This window comes from Hibiscus syriacus, unplaced genomic scaffold (genome assembly GCF_006381635.1).
Source record: "Hibiscus syriacus cultivar Baekdansim isolate YM2019G1 unplaced genomic scaffold, ASM638163v2 tig00014304_pilon, whole genome shotgun sequence".
NCBI classification, from domain to species: domain Eukaryota; kingdom Viridiplantae; phylum Streptophyta; class Magnoliopsida; order Malvales; family Malvaceae; genus Hibiscus; species Hibiscus syriacus.
Genome location: NW_024062321.1, coordinates 459,430 through 481,319, shown reverse-complemented (window position 1 = coordinate 481,319; position 21,890 = coordinate 459,430). Strand labels below are relative to the sequence as shown.

The 21,890-nt window shown below is 34.9% G+C and overlaps 2 protein-coding genes across 3 annotated transcripts; both read right to left on the bottom strand.

Moving 5' to 3' along the window:
• Positions 1–1,781: 1,781 nt before the first annotated feature.
• LOC120207084 (long chain acyl-CoA synthetase 4-like) lies at positions 1,782–7,613 on the bottom strand. The gene is made up of 19 exons (XM_039206596.1): positions 7,462–7,613; positions 6,947–7,010; positions 6,739–6,828; positions 6,556–6,612; positions 6,386–6,434; positions 6,091–6,167; positions 5,808–5,847; positions 5,620–5,714; positions 5,001–5,168; positions 4,730–4,840; positions 4,567–4,654; positions 4,178–4,244; positions 3,749–3,824; positions 3,488–3,605; positions 3,130–3,375; positions 2,897–3,036; positions 2,626–2,808; positions 2,380–2,499; positions 1,782–1,995 (listed from the first exon to the last, which is right to left on the bottom strand). Exons 1-19 carry the CDS (start codon positions 7,611–7,613, stop codon positions 1,948–1,950), a joined length of 1,989 nt encoding a protein of 662 aa, XP_039062527.1. The 3' UTR covers positions 1,782–1,947.
• A 5,249-nt stretch (positions 7,614–12,862) lies between these two features.
• LOC120207083 (mitochondrial inner membrane protein OXA1-like) lies at positions 12,863–16,592 on the bottom strand. 2 transcript variants are annotated; one of them, XM_039206595.1, is made up of 10 exons: positions 16,501–16,592; positions 15,792–16,279; positions 15,345–15,435; positions 14,906–14,953; positions 14,666–14,724; positions 14,081–14,156; positions 13,854–13,985; positions 13,652–13,759; positions 13,383–13,437; positions 12,863–13,285 (listed from the first exon to the last, which is right to left on the bottom strand). In XM_039206595.1, exons 2-10 carry the CDS (start codon positions 16,265–16,267, stop codon positions 13,011–13,013), a joined length of 1,320 nt encoding a protein of 439 aa, XP_039062526.1. In that variant the 5' UTR covers positions 16,268–16,279; positions 16,501–16,592; the 3' UTR covers positions 12,863–13,010. The 2 variants fall into 2 exon arrangements, with proteins under 2 accessions (XP_039062526.1, XP_039062525.1); XM_039206594.1 differs by having other exon boundaries at positions 12,864–13,285; positions 15,792–16,290; positions 16,501–16,562.
• Between the last annotated feature and the right edge of the window lie 5,298 nt (positions 16,593–21,890).

Sequence of the window (21,890 nt, the reverse complement as noted above, 5' to 3'; positions counted from 1 at the left end):
GTTAGATGAACTGATGTGATAATTAACAAAAATAAGTACAACGATTTTAATATTAAGTTGAACATGTTAAGGCAGAAAGTATTAGAGGTCTTTACATTTTTGAAAAAAATCAATATAGTTCTAGTATTGTTCTTTTTAACTTAGAAAATAAACATAATGTGATCATTTGATCAATTTTTTTTTTTATCATTTGACCGTTATGGTACTGACATGGTAGTTCACGGTAATGATGTAGCATTTCATTTGTTATGTTTGAGTTACCAAATTTAGTTTATCTGTCGTGTTATCTGTTACGTTATCAATCATCTTAGACTGTCAAATCAATACAGTGAACTGTCACATTAACACTGTAATGGTCAATAACGAAAAATATTGATCAAATGACTATATTAGATTTATTTTCTAAATTGAAGAATAAAAAAAATTATACAAATGTAAGATTATTTTTTTATAAAATGTAGTATTAACACAACTAATCTTTGAAACAATTCCAATAAGTTAACGACTGGTCAATTCTATAATCCATAGGCAAAGTAGGTTTAGACTGAACCGTTGGAGACGGTCGAAACATGGCCAACCATGGTTCGTGCTTATTTATATGTGAACGGTGGACCAAGGCGGTTTGAAAAACTTTGGGTTAGCCTTGTCTTCTCGTTATCCATTTGAAACTGACTTTGACTTTAGCTCGCCACGCGGCATGATCTGAGGATTAACCCCGACACTAGGTTTGACTTGTTATAGCCATGAGGGCTGAGTGCACCGCCGGGCTGACGGGGAGAGAGATAGGTTTACAGATAGCGTTATCATATTCTTTCTTTTTTCAGATATAATGGCCGTGAATTATGATGTTCTCATTTCAAGTAAACTTATGCTGTCTTTTTCTTCGACTTTATTTTCTTGTCAAATCTCAAAATTTAGTTGATTTAATGGAACACATCGGCATTGGTATATTATTTTATTAAGTCATTTGATTATTAAAAGTTATAAAATAGTGTTTCGATTATAAAATGTTATTTTGTTGAGTCCCTAAATTATTAAAAGTTATAAAATGACTACCTACTATTTATTATGTTTCAGACTTATCCTTTTCCGTTAAAAAATTGACGGTTGTTTAAGTTAGACATTAATATAATGATTGAGATATAATAATTGTTTGAGATTTTGAGATCAAAATTTATTGTATCATAATCAATAAATGAATATTCAGTTCAAAATATTATCTATTTTTTTAACGAAAAATGGCAACTTTGAAAAATAATAAATAACATAATGATCATTTTGTGATTTTTAATAGTCAAAGGACTCAACAAAACAACACTCTATAGTCATAGGATCATTTTATAACTTTTAATAATTGAATTACTTAAAAAATAATATCTAATAGTCGGAGGACCATTTTTGTTCTTTACCCTATATATAATTATCCTATTTATTATGGTTAAAATTTTATAATCTAATTAAAAAATTCATCATTCTAATTTACGTGAACTACAATATTACCCTTTAACGTGTAAAAAAATTTGATCCTCATATTTTATGAAAATAAAAATATCAGTCTAATAAGTATAAAATTAATAACATTCAACTGTTCAACAATTCATATGCAACAAATTAGAAAAACTAGTTAAAGTTTGTATATTAATCCAAAATTTTGATTAATTTTAAATTTTTGTAATTTACAAGGACCAAATCATAATAAATTAAAATAACAGGACCAACTTATCAGTATTCATGAAGTAGAGATATGAAATATAATAGACCGAAATATTTATCCATTTGTCTCATAAAACAATCCATTTTCATTGAATGTTCAAAATTGTAAAATATTAAATTAAAAAAAATATTAATAGTTACCTTAGACCCAAGTATAAACTAAACGAAAAGAGCAGAAAGAGCAACTCCTCCATAAGTCTGAACAGAACAACCCACTTTAGGATCCCGATTTGGTCAAGCATTCGGCTTGTTTACACTCTTGTACATGTCATCAACCGAACTCTGCATGCAAAGAACATTGATCAGTTCTCCCGCACATATATCGCACGCTATGTTACTCGAACTCGAGCGGAAATGCCGGATACAGGTCGGATATAGGGATGATTAATCATTCCCCCATACCCTGTACGGATATCCGAATATCGGATACGAGTATCCAAGGGATCGGATATTCGAAGGCAGCATAGGTTGTGCATGAAGGCACGTGCATGCACCACATACACTGGGAGATCTGAACTAAACAAGATGTTCATCCGTGTATGCATGTCGTATCTCGTGTTCTTTTTGTGTAAACCATGTATATACAAGTTCAATAGACGAACTAATCATGTTTTGTTGCGCTGCTTTTGTGTTAATTAACCGAAAAACCGAAGAGAAAGGAAGTACCTGATAATACTTGAGCAGTTGAGACCTCTTCTTCTTAAATGTTGGGGTGAGAAGGTCACGGTCCATGTCAAATGGTGCATGGTCAAGATGGACGGCTTTTATGAATTCAAAACCTTTCAGCTGTGGAAGATAATCAGAAGTATAACAGTTTAATAACCAATGTTCAAGCTTTTCTGGTATAACAGTGGTGAACTAGTGTTTCATGAAACAGGATATAAAGTGGGAAAAAAAGATCAAATGAAAAACCTGTTTCTCTTTGCCTGTCTTAGTGAGCTCCCCGAGTATGTACTTTTTGGCCTTGGGATCTTTACAGATGGACTCAAAGTTGCCGCTTCCACCATTGTCGGCGGCCCAGCGTTCGAGTGCTTGCTTATTCGGGTTAACAACAGCAACAAGGAAGGACTCAAAGCTGTTCCCATAAACCCATATCTGATATTGGTAGAGATGAAATGTAAAAGGATGTCAAACTCGAGCAGATAAAACGAGTCTAAAAATCAACAACAACTAAAAGGCATACCGATTCGACAACAGATGCGGAACTGTAAACATTCTCCAGGTTCTCAACAGCAACGTATTCCCCTTGCGACAGCTTAAAAATGTTCTTCTTTCGATCGATAACTTTCATGCTTCCATTCGGTTGCCACTCACCGATATCCCCTGATGCACAAGATGAATTCAGGTCATCAACTTGGAGATAAGATAATGATGCGGAGAGAACCTCAACTTAAGAAGAGACAAGTATGAGAAGACCTGTGTGGAACCACCCATCAACCAAGACCTCATTCGTGAGATCTTCACGTTTGTAGTACCCTGAGAACAGGGTTTTTCCCCCGAGACAAATTTCACCTCGTGGTGTGCTTGCGAGGGCATCATATCCCATTTCAGGTACAGATTCTAGACGGACATCTATATTTGGTACCGGAGGCCCCACAGTACCAAGCATCGACAACTCATTCGGTAACGAGACAAAAGTTCCCGCACAAGTCTCTGTCAGGCCTACATTCAGATCAATATAAAATAGATAAGCATTCATGTGGCAGCAAGAATGCACACAATCCGTACAGAAGAAGGAATTATCAGATCTAAAGAGGCTTAACAGACGGCATACCATATCCTTGCATAATATGACAACATGCCACCACTCGTAGGAACTCCTCCACATGAGGAGAAAGAGGTGCTGCTCCGGATAGAATAATCCGCAAATTCCCTCCTAAACTTTCTTTTACCTGACAAAATTATGAACATGAATGAGATTGAAGAAGTACGAAAGGATTTCTGTTGCAGGTAGAGCCAATCATTATTGGCTTTCAACTGATATACACAAGGAGCCTCGTACGCATTTTTATACAACAAATAAGATTTTCATCACCTGTCTAAATACAATTTTGTCAGAAAAAGGAGATGCATCCCCATGTTTGGAGCCATTCCTCATGTTATAGAATTTGCTGTAGAGGTTATCATAAATGTTAGAACCAAACATCAATTCAGAAATATGGATGGAAATTAACTGGGTACAACAGAAATAATTAAAATCAATGTGAACAAACACTAACCCTTATTAGTTGGCACTGCTAAAACACAGTAACAAGAAATTAAAGGATATAATACAAACGATATAAACTAATGCCAAAGCTGATGATAAAGTTTAATGCCTGAAAGGATTGAGATAAATCTAGTTTTGTCTAACTAGGAAAAAAGATCACCGTGGTGTACAAAAGGCAATTGTTCTTTGTTCATAATTAGCATCCAACAGATACAAGGAACTGCTTCACATGAGCAAACTGAAAATTTAACTTACAATGAGTATGCCGCATTAAACAATGTCTTTTTGAATAAGCTTCCCTCAGAAACCTTCTGTTGTAAACCTGACAGCATACAAAAATTATGGCAGGTTCACAGCTATATTGATAATTCATTGAAGTCTTTTTGAAAGAAATGTTTCAACGTAGTTCATTTTGTTTTACAAATTACACGTTAAAAAAGAAAGAAAATATAATTATCTTAGAAAGAATATGAATGAGAGTTCCAAAATTAAATCAAGACCATTTTCAAGTACACGTTCCAGATTGCTTACTATAACCTTTAAAAAAAAACCCAGATCCTAGAATCTTCTTTAAATATTTATACGTGTTTAGAAAGAATGCTGGAAATCCATCTCCACAATACATTTTAGTATTTAAGAATTACCTGAATAGATTCGATCCAACACACGAGGAACAACACAGAAGATGCTTGGCTTTAGCTCCCCAAGATCTTCGACCAATAGTTTTATGTCCTGAAGATGCAACAAATAAGCAATTACTAATTAGAATAAACTCCAGTAGCAGTAAGATCGAATAATCTTGCTCACCCCTCGCCAGAATCCTATTGAGGCACCATGTGAAATAAATAACTCCTCGATCACCCGGTCAAAGATATGTGCAAGAGGAAGATAAGAAATATAAACATCCTTCATTGTCAACTGTAAAATTTCACAAGACATGAAAAAAATTAGTGAGGGAAAGCAAAAAAGAGAGAAATCATAAGCGAAATTTTAGTGTCGGAAACAGAACAGACATGTCAAACAAAGTGAATGGTGAAATGATTTGCCTTGGAACCAGGAAATTAAATGCAAAAATAACCTGTTCATTTACACGCTCTAGAAGGTTATTCACCCCTGCTATAAGAGTAACGATACTCTCATTTGTAATCAATACTCCCTTGGGATCACCAGTTGTTCCACTGGTATACATTATTGTGCAGACATCACTTTTCTTCTTTATTGGAAGATCATATTGTTTATTTTCTCCCTGCAAGAAACAGACATCAAAACTTAAATCAGAAACAGCAGCCATCTAAATGTTAAAATGTAGTATTGTGTGATTAAATCCATATGCTAATTAATCGAAGATGCATGAGACATGGTTATCAAATAATAATTATAAAATAGTGGGAAATTCCTTCAACGTCCTAAAACCAGAATGAATACAAAGAAAATGACAACTCACATATAGAATCAAGATGCTAAAATTATGGAGGCAGGGCCATTGCAAGAAAATGACAAGGATCCTTAGCTCACACTAATAGATTTGCAAATTGCAATGCAATGCCAGAAACACTATTTCTACAGCAATAATAGTTACTTTACTCTGAACTCATGACTAAAATTACTGGCGGTCTGCTAAAAAAGACACAATAACTCAGCAGTATAAAGTTATTTACAATAAACTGAAGAGGAGAATAACAGAGAAAGTAACCAACCAACACCAAAAATTCCTCCCATGCAAATATTGCCAAGCCATGCTTCTCAGCTTCTGCCTTCTGATCAGATGATACCTTCCCGAAGCTAACAATTGCTGCATAGCCAATGTATATGCACATAAATTGTTTCAAACACAATAGAATAAAAATATCCCGTCCCCTTCTTCCAAAACAAAGAAATAACTTACTCCTCAGGTACTTTGTTGAGTTTGGAAATGTTTTAAATAGCTGAAAGGGAAAAGAGAAACCTTGCATGAGAAAAGAACTATGTACCTGCAAATTCTCAGATGAACACCAACTAACAAAACCGACCAGCGTTTATAAAAGCAAATGCTGATAATAGAAAACTAGAAACTTATTTCGTACAGAGATATCTATTTTTGAAAATACACAGAGAAAACATCCTTTCCCCCTTGTTCCCGCATCCCAAAACAATCCTAGGATTCCAAATATAGATGTAACTGTGCTTACTTCGGCAATCTTCTTTTCCTCCACAAAAGCAATCGGAACTTCTGCATGGCATATGATAAACTCCACAGCACCAGCACCTACAATATGGATGACAGAGAATCAAACAATCATTAACAGTATACAGTGGTGTTGAGATACACTTATCATTAAAAGAGTTTAAAGATGTTACAGGTAACAACTAAGACCAGGTTAAAAAATGAGGGAGGCTAGATAACACACATAGGATTGTTGTTTGCTGAAAGTTGCTATTTAACGAAATACAAAGCAGCTTTTTTAGGTTGTCAAGAAGAAATACCTAAAGAGTCATACAAAGGAACACAAGAGAGTCCATGAGCATTGCAGGCCTGCATCAATGTTGCTGCATTAGTAAACTTTTTTGGGGAACAAACATTTTGGTAGTGAAGAGGGTGCTTAGGAGAAACTAATTTATGCAAGTCAAACAAAAACATGCCGGAATAATAATACCTCCATGGTCATTATCCACTCTGCGCAATTGGCACCATAAATACCACATTTTCCTCCCTGCCAGCAAAAATTAAAACCATAAAATTTAAAACATACACATAAACTGCAGCTGTTGTTAATTATTGATGAAGCATTCATTTTTATGATAAAAACTTTTACAATAACAAAAAGTTAGTGTACTACCTTCTCAATACCAAAACTCCGGATGGATTTCCCCACTTTTATTACAATGTTATAAACTTCTTTGTAAGTTTGCCACACATATTTTCCAGCCTGCAGTCAAAACACATAATTTTAGATACACAGACTAAAAGTCAAGGTCGGTGGTAGAAGCAGAATGCAAAAGCAATAATAAAAAAAAAAAATCAGCAGTGGAAGGCTGGCAGCATACTTTCCCGTCCACAATCTGCCGGTGACCAAGCATCGGGTTGTCCGGATATTTCTCAACTGACATTCTGCAAAGAGAAGATTAAATATGAATCATTGTCATAAGACATAAAGCAAGATTAAAAAAGGAAAGGAAAAAAAACATCCCTTTTGTAGCATAACAAATACGAGCTGTGTTAGTTAGTTAACACGTTCAATCATACATGAACATAATGCAAGTTATAAAGCATAAAATCTTAATCTCCACATCACATGAACAATGAGCTTCAAAACCGATATAGTTACTACAATCAAACACATAAATCTTAGTTCTACAATTCTACACCAAGTTGAATGAAAGCCACCAATCATTGAACTAAAAGACTGGAAATCTCAACACCTTGATCTATATTATGCGTCTTTAAAATCTAAATTTTTCAAGAAGTAGGCATTTCGATAATACAACCAAATCTTACGATCCGTAAAATCAATATTTTCGTAGCAACCAACAAAAAAGAGAGAGAAAGCTAGAAATCTAACCGAAAAATATCCCAACAACAGTCCATTCCAGGAATCGGAGCAGGGAATCCATTCTCGGCAAAACGACTCCGATAAACGGGGCCGATCGACGGTTTTCCATCGGTGGCGGCCTTCCCTTCTTCTACCTGTATTATATAACTCTGCTGAGCCATTTGATCAAAATGGTTCGAATCAGAAACCTCGTAACTTTTTTTCTTCCTTATATATTCTCTCTTTCACTTGTTTAGATTATATATAAACATGAAGAAGTTTTGTATATATATATATATATATATATATATAAGGCGTTAGAAATTAGGTCTCTGTTGCTTTGAGTGATCGGCAAGCCCAAACACGACAGTTAGTTACTTTTTGGATGACAGAATGCAGTTCTGTTTGTTTTATATGACTTTAATCATAAATAGAGTCTTAATAAAAACAAGGGTAAAACATAAAAATAGTCCTCAAACTTTTAGGATACTTGCATTTTACTCACCTAACTTTTAAAACTTATAATACAATCATCGAACTTTTAGTTTGTTTTTATTAACGCCCCTACCGTTACCTCATATTAGTTTTTGATGATGTGACAGTTAACTCTGCCATTTTTGCTAACATGGTAGATACCCCATCTTCTTTTCTCATAATTCTTGAGAGAAAAACCCTCACAAAGTTTGAAACTTACAATACAATCATCGAACTTTTAGTTCATTTTTAGTAAGGCCCCTACAATTACCTAGTTTTTGATGATGTGGTAGTTAACTCTGCCATTTTTCTAACATGGTAGCTACCCCCTTCTTCTTCTCTCACAATTATTGAGAGAAAAGCCCTCACAAAGCTTGAAACTTTGACATTATTGATGAGACCTTCAAAGCTTCAAACTTTAACCCATTACATAAAATCAATCAGTATATCTAAGGAAATTTCCATTTTGATTTCACCACTGAATCCATTTAACCACCAATCAATGTTGCCTTTGTTATTCTTTTTCCTTTCCATTTCTACCATTTCTTCATCTCTTTGCCACCATAGTTCTCCATTGTTACTTGAAATATCTCTTTTCTTCTTATTCTTTGCTAGTTCTTCACAAAATTCTTCTTTACTCCATTCTCTCGACTTCCTATTCCTATCTTTTTTTTTCCGAATCTTTTTTTTCCAAGACCTTGCTTCCATCGCCAATCTCTTCTAGAATCACCCTTTTTGTTATTAACCAAATCTCTCCCACTTTCTACATTAACCTTGTCAAACAACCTTTCAGGTAGAACACTCCCATTTTCCAATCCCATCTCCGGTGAAAAAGCCTGCGACGCCTCGAAATACAAAACTCTAAGCACACAACTTTTCGACGACCTATGATTGTCGACAACTTTCAAGCTCGTTCCTTCTTCGAAACCAGTTAAAACACTTTATGTTTCTTCTAAATCGATTGTTATCTTCTACGTTGACTTCACCTTCTTCAAGCCTTTCAACTATGTTTCCTGTTTTGTAAATTAGTTTCCCATTGCTATAGACTTTGACTTATCAAGAAAAAGAAAAAGAAGAAGTGTATAAAGGGTTTGGAGCTTTGAAGGTCTCATCAATGGTGTAACACCTCGAATCCTGGGTTAATAGTTCGAGTAAACTCGAAGCCTAAAGTTGAGCCCAATTGGACCTTATAAGATAATTGGACCCAATTTAGTGTTTTTGGGCTTGAGTATGGGCCTAAGAATTAGTTGGTAAGAGATTAATGTCTTAGGAAATAGAAAAAAGGGGGACTAAAAATGCAATTTACCCAATTTTAATTGAAAAGCTGAAAACTCCCCTATTTTATGAGGTCTACATGAACAACTCCCCCATTTCCCACCAAACACTCATATTCTTCTTTTATATTGTCTCTTTTCTTCTCCCATCTTCAAGTTGAAGGATTTAGGACTTCAAATTTAGTTTGGGTCAAGAAAAAGTAAGATTATTAACCCTCACCCTTCAAGCATCATTTTAAGCTCCATTTCACTAGTTTTTATCCATGGAAAAAATGGGTTTTGAGAGGTTTGTGAGAATCTATGGATTCTAGCTATGTTTTGGGTTATAAGGAGTTATTTAGGATGTATCCAACCTTTAGATGGATTAGTAATCCATTTTCTTACCTTGTTTAGTGAAGGAAGTGAGAGAGAGTTCCATATCAAAAGGCAAAGAAAAGTTGAGCATTAGTTGAGTTGAGGAGATTTCTAGCCACCAAAGAAGCAAGGTAACACTTTTACAACTCTTTTATACTCTTAATGAGTCATTAGAAGTTCAAAATAGATTAAATGTTTTAGTTGAGCATGATAAGCATTTTCATGGTGAAATTCTTGTTTTAAAGTTATAAATGTATTTAAAGCCTCTATTATGACCCTTATTGATGGGACTTCACTAAGGTTTTTGGGATTGAAATATAGCATTTTAATATGTGTTTTATGACTATGTAGGCAGAGTATCAATGTTATTGGGATAGTATCGATACTTGTTCTTTGTTTTGGGCAAATTCGTGAGTTTTTGGGCAAAATTATCAATACTCTTTCAAGAGTATCGAAACTTTGGGTCATATTTTCGAAACTTCCATAAAGTTTCAAAACTGGACATAATAGAATGTTTAAAAGTATCGATACTTTTGCAGGAGTATCGATACTCTTGGGATAGTATCGATATTTTTATTCTGTTTTGGGCAAAAATGTAAGTTTTAAGGGAATTAGACTCAAGGTACCCCAACGCTTCTTCTTATCATAAAATAAGTCTACAAGTGAAAATATTAATGATATTAATATTAAACTTAGAAACAAAATAATTAGGATAACATAAAAATAACTTTGGATGATGCTCGGGAAATGATCAGTACACCCGAGTTCCTTTAGAAAATACTAGCATTATCGAAAGTATAGATTCAGTCCGTATATATCCTTAGGTAGTGCACGAGGCACTTAAAGCTAACTAGCTTGGGCTCAAGGTCCGACACTCAAGGAGTATGCTAGTCGAGGGGGTTGACCGATGTAGAGATTACGGGCAACCAACCTCGGTAGACTAGATGGGTGTGTGAGCTCCGAGATGCATAACCCTCAGTCGCACCATGATGTCTACCATAGAGTAGAGAGTGCAATATACGAGTATACTCACTATTTCAGTTTATCAGTTAGCTTGAGCATGTCATGAACACTTTTAATATGTCTTAGTTGCTAGTGTGACACTAGGCTAGTAAGCTCAACGTTTGGAATTTGTTTCCTTACGCAGATTAGACGAGGAGCAGTCTGAGGACTTTTTGGGACATTAGTGATCCAGACCCAGTACGTCTCAGGTAATCTTTATAGAGGGCATGTATATCTGTGAACTCTTTGTATATTTTTGTATGGGTCGTTTTTAAGCGATGGTCTGTATGATTTGAAATAGTATTTTTGGGAGCTCCTAATGTAAATCATTTTATTTAAATTGTGGTTGATTCATTTTAGCGTGATTGTTTACAAATTGTTGTTTCTTTTTTTATGGAGAAATTAAGAAAAAAAAAATCGGTTAGCCACTTCAATGGTTATGTGTGGCATTCTGGTCGGTCGATTGTGTGTCGTACTGGTCTAGGGTGTTACAAATGGTGTCAAAGTTTCAAGCTTTGTGAGGGTTTTTCTTTCAAGATTTGTGAGAGAAGAAGAAGTCAGGGAAAGGGGTTTAATTACGACGTCGGTAAGAACGACGGAGTTAACTGTCGCGTCATAAAAAACTAATGGGAGGTAACGACATGAACCTTACTGAAAATAAACTAAAAGTTCAATGATTGTATTGCAAGTTTTAAAAGTTGGATGACCAAAATGCAAATGCCCTAAAAGTTTGGGGATTATTTGTATACTTTACCTTAAAACAATTTCTTATTTAGTATAAACTTAAGGGTAAATTACTTATTTAGTCACCCAACTATTATTATGATTCTATTTTGATCATCTAATTATTTATTTTCTTTCATACCCTTTATTTATTAAGTGTAAATTGGGCACAAACTAAACGACCTCGGTAGTAAAAGAATTGTTATTCCTTGAGATTTCGGGTTTGAGCACCATGAATATCAGGGGTGTGAGCGTTTAATGTCAAATGATTGAGAGTTAACTTTGACAGATATTATTTTTATTTATCCCTGATTAATAAAAAAAATAAACGTAAATCAATAGAATCATTTAATATAATCAGATAAATAAACAATAATAACAAAAGCCAATTATTTTAAGGGTAAAGAACACAAATTGTCCCTCGACTATAAAGGGTGTTGTTTTATTAAGTCCATTGATTATTAAAGTAACAAAACGATCATTCGACTATAAAGTGTTATTTTGTTGAGCTATTTGACTATTAGAAGTTACAAAATGGCCACCAGACTATTCATTATGTTCTATACTCGTCATTTTCCTATAAAAAAAATAACTGACGTTTAAGCTGAACGTTAGCATGATGACTGAGATATGATAATCGTTTGAGATTCTAAGATCAAATTTTATCATATCACATTCAATAAGTTAACGTTCAACTTAGAATATCATCCATTTTTTAAAGAAAATGAACAATTTTTTAACATAATAAATAGTTGGGTGATCATTTTATAACTTTTAATAGTCGATGGACTCAACAAAGTAACACTTTATAATTAAAATACTATTTTATAATTTTTAATAGTCGATGAACTTAATAAAACATTATCTTGAGAGGACATTTGCATTCTTTACCCTTATTTTAATTGAGGATATGATTGATTTAACGATTTTTACAGTTATATTTCATATAAAATTGAAAAAACTGAGATTCAACACTATAATAGATGGATTAACATTATCGATGAATAAATTTTTATACATTATTAGTTTGCATATAATGCACGGGTCACTTGCATGTATAAATAACTTTTAACTTACTAACTAAAATAAAAAAAATCATTTAATTTTAATAATAAATTAATTGACTCATATTTGTCGTAAATAATAATAATAATAAAAAGTGTAATCAATTTAAGTACAGTTTAATTACACGAAGATGATAATTATTTGTTCTTAACGAACTATTAATTATCATTAATGAAAAATCGGCTTACCTAACATCCACCAGAACAAGGTCATTACTTTGAATTAATTAGGCATCTCACTTCTAGAAATAACACAAGTTTAATGAAGTGAAAATAACCATTATGGCATCACCTTGCTTGCAGATCACGGCACTTTCAGAACCATAGTTGTATGCCTACCGGCACGGACAGCCTTCAATGTATTCCTCGAACCGTATGTTCGATAATCCTAAAAGTATCCGTGTCCGATACTTGTTTTCAAATATATTCGAATACTGAATACAAGGATATGGTTTTCTAGGTATACGAGAGAACTCGCAAAAAAATGAAACATGTCCATGTTAGACACGTACCTATATCCGACACACCCCTAAGTCCAAGTAACATAGATTAATAAAGAAATCCCGTAAATTGGGGAATCGATCTCATAGCCAGACCGAAGCCTTGCAACATGTAATTTACTTTTTTTAGGAAAAGAAAAGTCTTGGGTGGAGGAGAATTCCCTAACAATGGTGAATGGGCTAAGAAATCACCTCTTCTTGTTCTTCTTCCTTCCTTTTACTTGTTTCTCTAATTGTCTAATCCGCTGACTGATAGTCGAAGAAGAAGATATGCTTTGGCTCGATACTTTTGTCGGTGCAGCAGCAGATGCTGAGGCCGATCCTTCTGCTGCTTTTCTAGCTTGTTGGAGAGTTTGTTTGAGAGCTGAATACAGATCAATAGAAGGTCGTTGTGCAGTAGCCGCTGGTTGTTTAGGTATTTCAGGAATGCCTAAAGCCTTCTTCACACCAGGAGCCTTAAGCACTGCCAAAATAAAATTTCCGAGGTCAGCGATATATAGACATAGTCGGAAATCGCATAAAAGAACGAGTCTCGTGCTACAGGAAACTTAAGGACTCACCTAGGCCGTAGGAGAGGGAAAACAAATTTGATGTGATCCAATAACAAAATATCGCCTGTAGAATAAATTGAGATGAAAGTATCATCAGCATACAAAACACACAAAAATGGCACTATTCACAGATACTATGGCGGAAAGAGTGCACCACAACAACAGCTTGTTAGAGTAGGCGATGCAAATGGATTATATGGGCTCGTTAAGGGAAACCGTGGTATAAAGCCGAAACAACCTATTCGAGTAAAAGAATCTTAATATTATTTTGACAATACCTTTGGGAAACTCATGGTAAATGGAACTGTCAAAAGAGCAAGCACCCTAGACACATTTTTCATAGTTGCAGCAGCAGGATTCCCTTCCATACCTTCTTGCATGTTACACTGCACACATTAATTAAAACAGAATAATGATTAAGAAAGGTATAGTGTAATGCGGTCCTGTAGTAAAATATCATCGAGAAAAAAGTACACTTGCCTCAACAGTTATCAAGAATGTCAGTGCTGTCAAAACTGGAAGGATGTACAAACTATCTGGAGTGGTGAGATCCGTAAACCAATATGCTCCACCGCTTTTGAAAGATGGCATTTTCTCAGCCATAGTTGTAATCTGGGGTAAGAGAGAAGTCATCGATACTAAATCTACATGAACTACATTTGATTCTAAGACAAAACCAGTAATACTACAAGAAGTATTTGTCTTACAGCTATGTAAAAGCTGACAAAGATGGGACCCTGAATAAAGAGCCCTTTCAGTGGAGTAAACGGTGTCACGCCATACCTGCAAACAATGGCATTGTCTGATAAAACCATCTGAGTGGACATTTAAATGAACCAGTATATCGAGTACGTTCCTGATCAACCGGAATTTAGATACATGCCAACCAAATGAACTCATGTCTAAGATACATTTGCTTCTGAACTTGTATGTATTGGTCAAAATCATTTAGTATCCTCCAAAACAGAATTTAAGAGATATTCTAACGTTAAGAAGCTTTCATGTATTCAAACTAAGATGGAGACGTTATAATGATGGATAAAGTTAAAATGCCGGATTAACTAAAAGCACATTTAAATGAATGTGAAGCTACCAACATATTCTCGCTTAACAAAATAGTAAATTGGAATTGCAAGCCAAGGACCTTCAGAAAGTCAAGAGATTATACTATGGAAAGTAATTAACTGATAGTAGATATTCAATCACGGAACAAACTGGTATGCGATCTATTATGAAGTCAAAGAGTAGTTTCAACAGGCATATGAGATTGTTATAATTGAAAAGTTGCTTACTCCTTAAAAAGCTTGGTCATTTCATATTGACCTTCAGCCATCGCTTGGGGATCTCCACCCTGCAGAAAAATAGGCAGACAATTGTTAAAATTTTATTCATACTATCGTAAAAGAAACAAAAACATCCATGGAATAAGAACGTGCTCCAAGCTTATGTAAGACCGCAAACAACAGCTTGCAATCAACATAGATTAAGTGGTTCAAAAAAGAACACAATCACAGAAGAAGCTGGCACCAAACCTTGCTTGCCATTTGCTCCCTGATTTCCTCAAGGCGTGGCCTCATTAGCTGCAGGATAAAATCAAATTAAATTGTATTAATTTTTTGTTAACCAAGCTATGTGAAAAAGAGAGCAGTCTTTAAATTGCAAAACTCAAGTCATTTACGAGGCGAAGGAATATCAAAAGGAAGATGTCCGTAATATAATTACAAAACAACCAGGACATAATCAGCATTATCAAATTTTCCAGTATTTCAATTTTACTGACTTGTAGCTTCATATAATCATCAAAATGTATATATGCTTAATTCATAAAAGGTCATAAGTAAAACATAAAAATAGTGTCCTGCATATAGACTTAGCCACTTAGGTGATACAAGAAAATAGTCAATGTATGCAGAGCACACTACTAGTAAAAGGAACATGAAGACGGAAACAAAGAGAAGTAAAATTACACACCGTCATCTTACTAGTAGCTTTAAGTTGATTAATCAAAAGCGGAAGAGTTGCTCCACGAATCAAAAGTGTTGTCACTGCTATGGCAGCCCACCTGAAATAAATAATAAACCACTGAGTCACAGTATACCATATTGTGCCAATTCACATCAGGGTTTATTTGTCATCATTTTGTCATCAATGCTGCATGGACATGAATCTTTATACTTACAGCCCTGATAGTATATGTTGCGTCTCTTTCAAGGAATTCAATTATAGCTTTAGATAAGTTGATGCATTGGTCTGTAAACCAATTGATCGAGTAATCATAATTTAGGGAATTTATAGTTCAACAAATTGGGTTTTCTATGCAATACACTTTGCCGAAACCATTTCCAATGAACAGAAACTGCATTCTTGGCATGTTTGCACAACTGCAAAACTATAAAGCAAGTAAAAGCGGCAACTTACCAGTTCAAGCCGGTAAAAGAATGAACCGCATCAATAACATGCTGCAAGGTAGCAACAGGTAACCAACAGTCAGCAGCAGCAACGGCAACCTCACTCACAGCAGGAGCCTGTGAAGCCACAGCTTCAACAACACCATCATTGAAAACTTCCGCAACGTCACCGATGAGCTCGAATTTATCTTCCTTATCATTAACTGTAGTCGACATATGACGATCAGATGACACGCCCGAGCCAGGAAGAAAAGATAGTGGGGGGCACATCCTATCTTGGAACAAGGCACCAAACCCTGAGGATGAATTACTAAACCCAGTTCCAAAAGACATTCCTCGAGCAAAATTAGCAAGTTTTTGATGAGATTGGAACTCGTTTGAGGGTTGATTTTTACGGTCGTCTTCATGGAGAACGTAAACGAACGAGGGTCGATATCGTCTAGCTATTATGGTTGCTCTATTGGTAAGACTACGCCTAAATGCCATTGATACGAAGAACTAAAATTCCTCAAACAAAGTAAAAGTAAAGAGAAGAAAATCAAATTAAAACCATAATCAAAGCAAGATAAACACGTCGAAATTAAAATTGATTCCTCAATTATCAATCAAACAAAATCACTTAGAAGTAGAATGTAGTAAGATTTATGAACCCAAAATCCAGGAATTTGAAAGAGAGTAAACTAATAAAATAATTCTAAATCCAAGAAACGAATGATTACCGATTCAATCTCTTGTACTGAGAAGAGAAAAGGTTTTTCTCAGGTGCTTAAAACGAAGAAGCCGCACTTCGAACAGAACAAGGGGCTTTAATTTAAGCCCCGCGTACCTTTTGGTAGGTAACAAATATCGTCCTTTTGCGGTATAAAGAATGGACCGCCGCCATTAACGGTTGTAAAAGGCTGATGGGTTCGCTTTCAACAATAGCCCATGAAAATTTATTGCCTAAAAATTAATAATTATTTTATAATAATATGATAAATTTAATGATTAATTTATAAAGTAAAGTATACAAATAAACCCTCGATTATATAATATTACTTTATCAAGTATGTGACTATTAAAAGTTATAAAATAATCATTCAACTATAGAATGTTCATTATGTTACAAATTCGTCTTTTTCTTTTTTAAAAAATTAACAGTTGTCTAAGCTAGACTTATGATGACTGAAATATGATAATCATTTGAGATTCTGAGATCTTATTGTATGATATCACATTCAGTGGGTTAACGTTTAGCTGAGAATATTATCGATTTTTTAAACAGAAAAGGATGAGTTTAAACATAATGAATAATCGGGGTGGTCATTTTGTAATTTTTAATAGTCGAGGCACTCAATAAAGTAGCACTCTATAGCCGAAAGATCATTTTATAACTTTTAACAATCAATGAAATTAATAAAGTAATATCCTATAATCGGGAGACCATTTGTGTACTTAACCTAATTTATATTAGTTTGGTAAATTTAATAATTATTTTTATAAATTTTAAATTTTCTGTGATTAAAATAAATTTAAAGATTTACCTCTCAAATGAATTATTTACATTTTCAATTTGGTTAGGATCTTATTGTCAATTGAATCAATTCCAAGTTATCATTTGAACATTGAGGTTTCCTTTCGTTTGCTGGCTCATGGAACGGTTCTCATTAAACATGGACATAAATGGAGTTTTTTATTTTGTTAAATCAATACGAAGGTTTAGTATATTATACATGTTTGAGCTTTAGAGGCTCTTGTTAGCATATAAAATTGATGAAAAGTTCATGAAACCACACCATCTACGAAGCTTTATTCGATCTCATTTGATGATTAAGACTTCTATGAAATCGTGATCGATCGATGGTGAATTGACGTTTTATATCTTGTAGATCCTAAAATAAAAATCATGATCTTAAGTGATTTTGACGATCAAACGGCAACAAATACGACGACATATGATTAGGAGGATTACAAAGACTACATCGATTGTGGTGATCGTGACCAAAAAAGACTGTAGTGACAGATTACGGTTTAGTTTTAGGAATTTTAAGGTTTTCTTATAATTTAAGAGAAATTAATATTTTTTTATAAATATAATAATATTTTTAATATTTTAAAAAATAAACTTTAAATTATTATATTGTGACTTGTTTCAATTAACAAAAGCAGTTAACGACATTGATGGTCTGTACACACAAAATGATAATGTTTGTAACTTTAGATATCAAGACAAGTTAAAAAAATTACTTTAGACACTTTTTTTATTATTATTAACTTAGGGTAAGTACAAGACAGAATTTATTACAAGATAATTTCTCTCAATAATGAACGCTCGCATCTCTGGTATTTATAGTACTCCAACTTGATTCATCAAGGAATAACGATTCTTTTATAATGAGAGACCATTTGATTCTTGCCAAAAAAAAATATTTTAGATACTTATTCGTGTAAACTAATTTTTTATCACGTGAGATCACTTGATTTTTGCTATATATATATATATATATATATATATATATATATATATGTGTGTGTGTGTGTTTTAGATACTTATTTATGATAAATGTATATTTTGAACCATTGTTTTTTATTTAATCCTTTTCATTTTTTGTTCTTTTGTCATGCAATTCAAAATTGTTTTTCCATATCTCGATTTCCCAAAAACCCATCATCACTCGGGAAGTAGGGAAATCAGAAATGGACGAAGAAACCAGAGCGAAGATAAAGAAGACGGTGACCGGAATACTGGAAGAAGCCGGCTTGAATCAAATGACAGAGTACAAGATTCGAGAAATCGTTCAAACTGGGACTCAACCTCCACGAGTCCAAATACACGGCTTACGTTTGTCACGTCGTCAGTTCTTTCTTCCTGGAGCTCAAAGCTAAACAAAAAGCATGGTGTTTGCAGATGGGAAACCTTGGCAAGGAAGTTTCGCGAGCAAGACAAACTTCCTCGCTCTGAAGGTGAATAAACACTTTGCTTAGCTTCCATTTTCCAATGTTTCAATCTCAAGAGTTTAGGTATTAAAGAAGACAATGGTAACTCTTAGGTTGAAAGTTGAAGTCAACAAGGTATATGCTAGTTAAGGATGATATTAAATGTTCTCTATTTTTTCTGTATTGCTGCAACTGTGGCCTAACCATGGTTTTCAGAACTGGACCGGTTAGTAAATCGGTCATGCTACCGGTTCACTGGATCAATCGGTCGAACCGATTCGATCGATCGGAAGAATCAGACGACGTCATAATTATTTAAAAAATTAAATAAAAATATCAAAAATATTTAATAAAAAATAATTTTTTATATCACAAGTCATTTTCAAAGCAAGTCATAACATATATAAATTAAAAACCATAAAATCAAGTGAAACAAAATGATTAAAATTAACTACAACATAATATTTAATGTAAAACATATTAAATAATAAATATAATTATATAACTATAATTAAAAAATAAATTTGTGGCTAAAAAAATCATAACAAAATGATATTGTTTGGTTTAATTTTTTTTTAAAAATAATCCCACATGGCTAAGAAACATAAAAGAGCATCCCAAAAGTCTAAAGAGTAAAAATATGAGAACAAAACAATCCCACATTGCTAAGAAACATAGAAGAGCATTACAACTAACTTCTATAAATAATAGAGGTAATTTGGCATTCAAAATCATGGAGCCTTTTGGTGAGCATTGAGTGAATTATTCTTTCACTTCAATCAAGCTCGAATTTTAGGCTTCAATTGAGCTTCTAATTTTTTTTAGTTCAAGCCTTTTTGAGTTCAAGTTTCAATATTATATTTCGAGTTTGAGTTGAACTTGATAATTTTTAACTTGTGAGTTTGAGTGGAGTTGAGCTTACTTTTAAAGTTTTCAAGTTCAGTCGAGTTCAGCGGTTCTGGCCGGTTCACTAGTAGCGGTTCAACCGGTTTAGATTGAACCGGAGTAGGCAACGGTTCCCGGTTGAACCGGCCGGTCTGATTTTCAAAACAGAGGGCCTAACAGATCAAGTTTATTGATTAATGCATGCCTTATGGATATGATGTATTTGTTTATCATGTAACATTGTAGGTAGCCCAGAGGGAAGACCGGCTCAAATGGACGACACGGGGATAGTTTTTAACAGTTTGAATGCTGGTAGTGGTACCCGTAAGCGGAGATCGATAAGGGCTACTGGCGAGTGGTCCAAGCAGAAGCAACAACGGGTCAAGCCTGCCTTTGTGCAAGATGGGCGTGGCTGGGGTGGACTTCTCCCTCTTCCTCCGGTTACCATTAATAGGACCACTGCTGATACTACATCGGTCGCTGCTGTTCAGAACGTATATTGACCGTATTTTAATGAGGTGGATCAGGGACTGTCGCTGTTACCACGACAGTTGCCCCGACTATTAGCAGCATTTCATTGGCACTGGTTTGATGCCAGATCCCTAGTGCTTCTAATGCTAAATGTATGCACTTTTGTACTTTTTCTTTGCATTTTTGTTGTTTTTATCATTATTAGGCTGAGAGTACTTTTCTTATGATTGTAGGTCGTGCTGTGTCCATGCCCCTGTCGGGGACTAATGTGGCTGCTGGGACTTTACCTGTTGCAGGAACCAGTGTCGTGGGTGAGCGAGTTGGTGAAAATGACCCTTGCATAACTGCGTTGGGAGCACTCCTCTCCAATGTACAAGATCAATGGCGCAAAGTCGCTAATAAGCTAGCTCCAATAACCGAGGAGCTAGCTTATTAGCGACCAAGTGGCAAGAGAAAGCCCTTAAGCGTGAGCATGAGGTTAAAAAATGGAAGGCAATCGCTGCTAAAGCTGAGGCAGCTACGGGAAAAGCTGAGAGCGAGGCCCTCTCCTTTAAGAGTCAGGTGGAACTGCTAGAGGTAGAAAACAAGATATTGGGGAGTGACAAGAAGGAGTTGTAGGGGTAGCTAAATAACTTTCGGAATTGGCATAATCAAGATGTTATTAGAATACAACAGTTACTGGAACTACTAAAGCGAAAAAATGAAGCCATGAAGGAGCAGTTGCAGATGAAAGACGATAAATGAGACGAGCACATTGTCAAGTTGAACACAAAGATCGGTGGCTTCTGCACTTTTGGACCAATGGTGAAGGGTTGCACCATTTTTTCTATCCAATTACTCCATGGCCCGTTAGACTTGGTCGACGTCGACTGGCAATGTTGCTTGAATGCTGTAAGGGAGGGTTTGAAGTTCGATGTGATGGAGCCCTCGGGCGATGCTAGGATTAAATTTAAGGATGACATGAGAGATAAAGCCTTGCAGCCTCTTGCCACTCCTCAGGTTGAAAAGCCAGATTCCGTTTCCGAGGATGAGGATACGATGGCTCTTTAGGATATTGTTGTATTATGAGTTCTGCGTCAGTACCGAACCCTGCCAACGTTCCGACCATCAATTTTTCTGTTACATATCGTCATTTTTTTATTATCCTAATGGCTACTATAACAGATGTTGTAACTTCATGACTTGTGTTGGATGCCCCAAGTGAGGGAGCACATAGGATAACCTGTAATTGTAACTACCCTTTTGTTAATTCAACAATTGTATTTTTATTCAAATATTATTGTTGTTGTTGTTTTTTCTGATAATGTTGAAACAAACAAGACTAAGCTAGGCGATTCACCTCCCTCAAAACTATCTCCTCCACCTCACCAGGAGGCTCTAGGTGAATAACCGTTCCAATGCTTCTTCCTCTAGCCATAGCAGCAAGTTTGTCTGCAACCATATTAGCCTCCCTGCGAGTAAATTGCACCATCGTTTACCACTCTCGAAGCAATAAACCCCTGATTCTCATAATAATTGCACAGTCTCCTCCTTCTTGGGATGCAACATTTAGAGTTTCAACATCAACCCTACAGTCATTTTCAACTTCTACCTTTTAAAACCCCATATTCTATATGAGTAACAAGGTGTCATTGATAGCCCAAAGTTCGGCACTCAAAGACGTACATACACCAATGCTTCGTGAGAAACCTCGAATCCAATTTCAATCAAAAATTTAGAATCCCGGATCACCCCTCTTGCTGCAGCCATTTCCAACGAACCTCCCACTACACCGTTTGCATTTGCTTTCACCCAGCCTAGTTCAAGCTTCTTCCAACAAGGTTCATCTCGTTGTGAA

What these genes read in the sequence shown, in the direction of transcription:
- LOC120207084 (XM_039206596.1), bottom strand. Translation starts at nt 7,613, where the DNA reads ATGGCTCAGCAGAGTTATATAATACAGGTAGAAGAAGGGAAGGCCGCC. An exon ending in TGATGGGTGGTTCCACACAG is followed by an intron (nt 3,037 to 3,129) that starts GTCTTCTCATAC and finishes CTTGTGCATCAG; the next exon opens with GGGATATCGGTGAGTGGCAA. An exon ending in AGACAGGCAAAGAGAAACAG is followed by an intron (nt 2,500 to 2,625) that starts GTTTTTCATTTG and finishes TATCTTCCACAG; the next exon opens with CTGAAAGGTTTTGAATTCAT.
- LOC120207083 (XM_039206595.1), bottom strand. Translation starts at nt 16,267, where the DNA reads ATGGCATTTAGGCGTAGTCTTACCAATAGAGCAACCATAATAGCTAGA. An exon ending in TTGTCAGCTTTTACATAGCT is followed by an intron (nt 13,986 to 14,080) that starts GTAAGACAAATA and finishes CTCTTACCCCAG; the next exon opens with ATTACAACTATGGCTGAGAA. An exon ending in TTACCATGAGTTTCCCAAAG is followed by an intron (nt 13,438 to 13,651) that starts GTATTGTCAAAA and finishes TTTATTCTACAG; the next exon opens with GCGATATTTTGTTATTGGAT.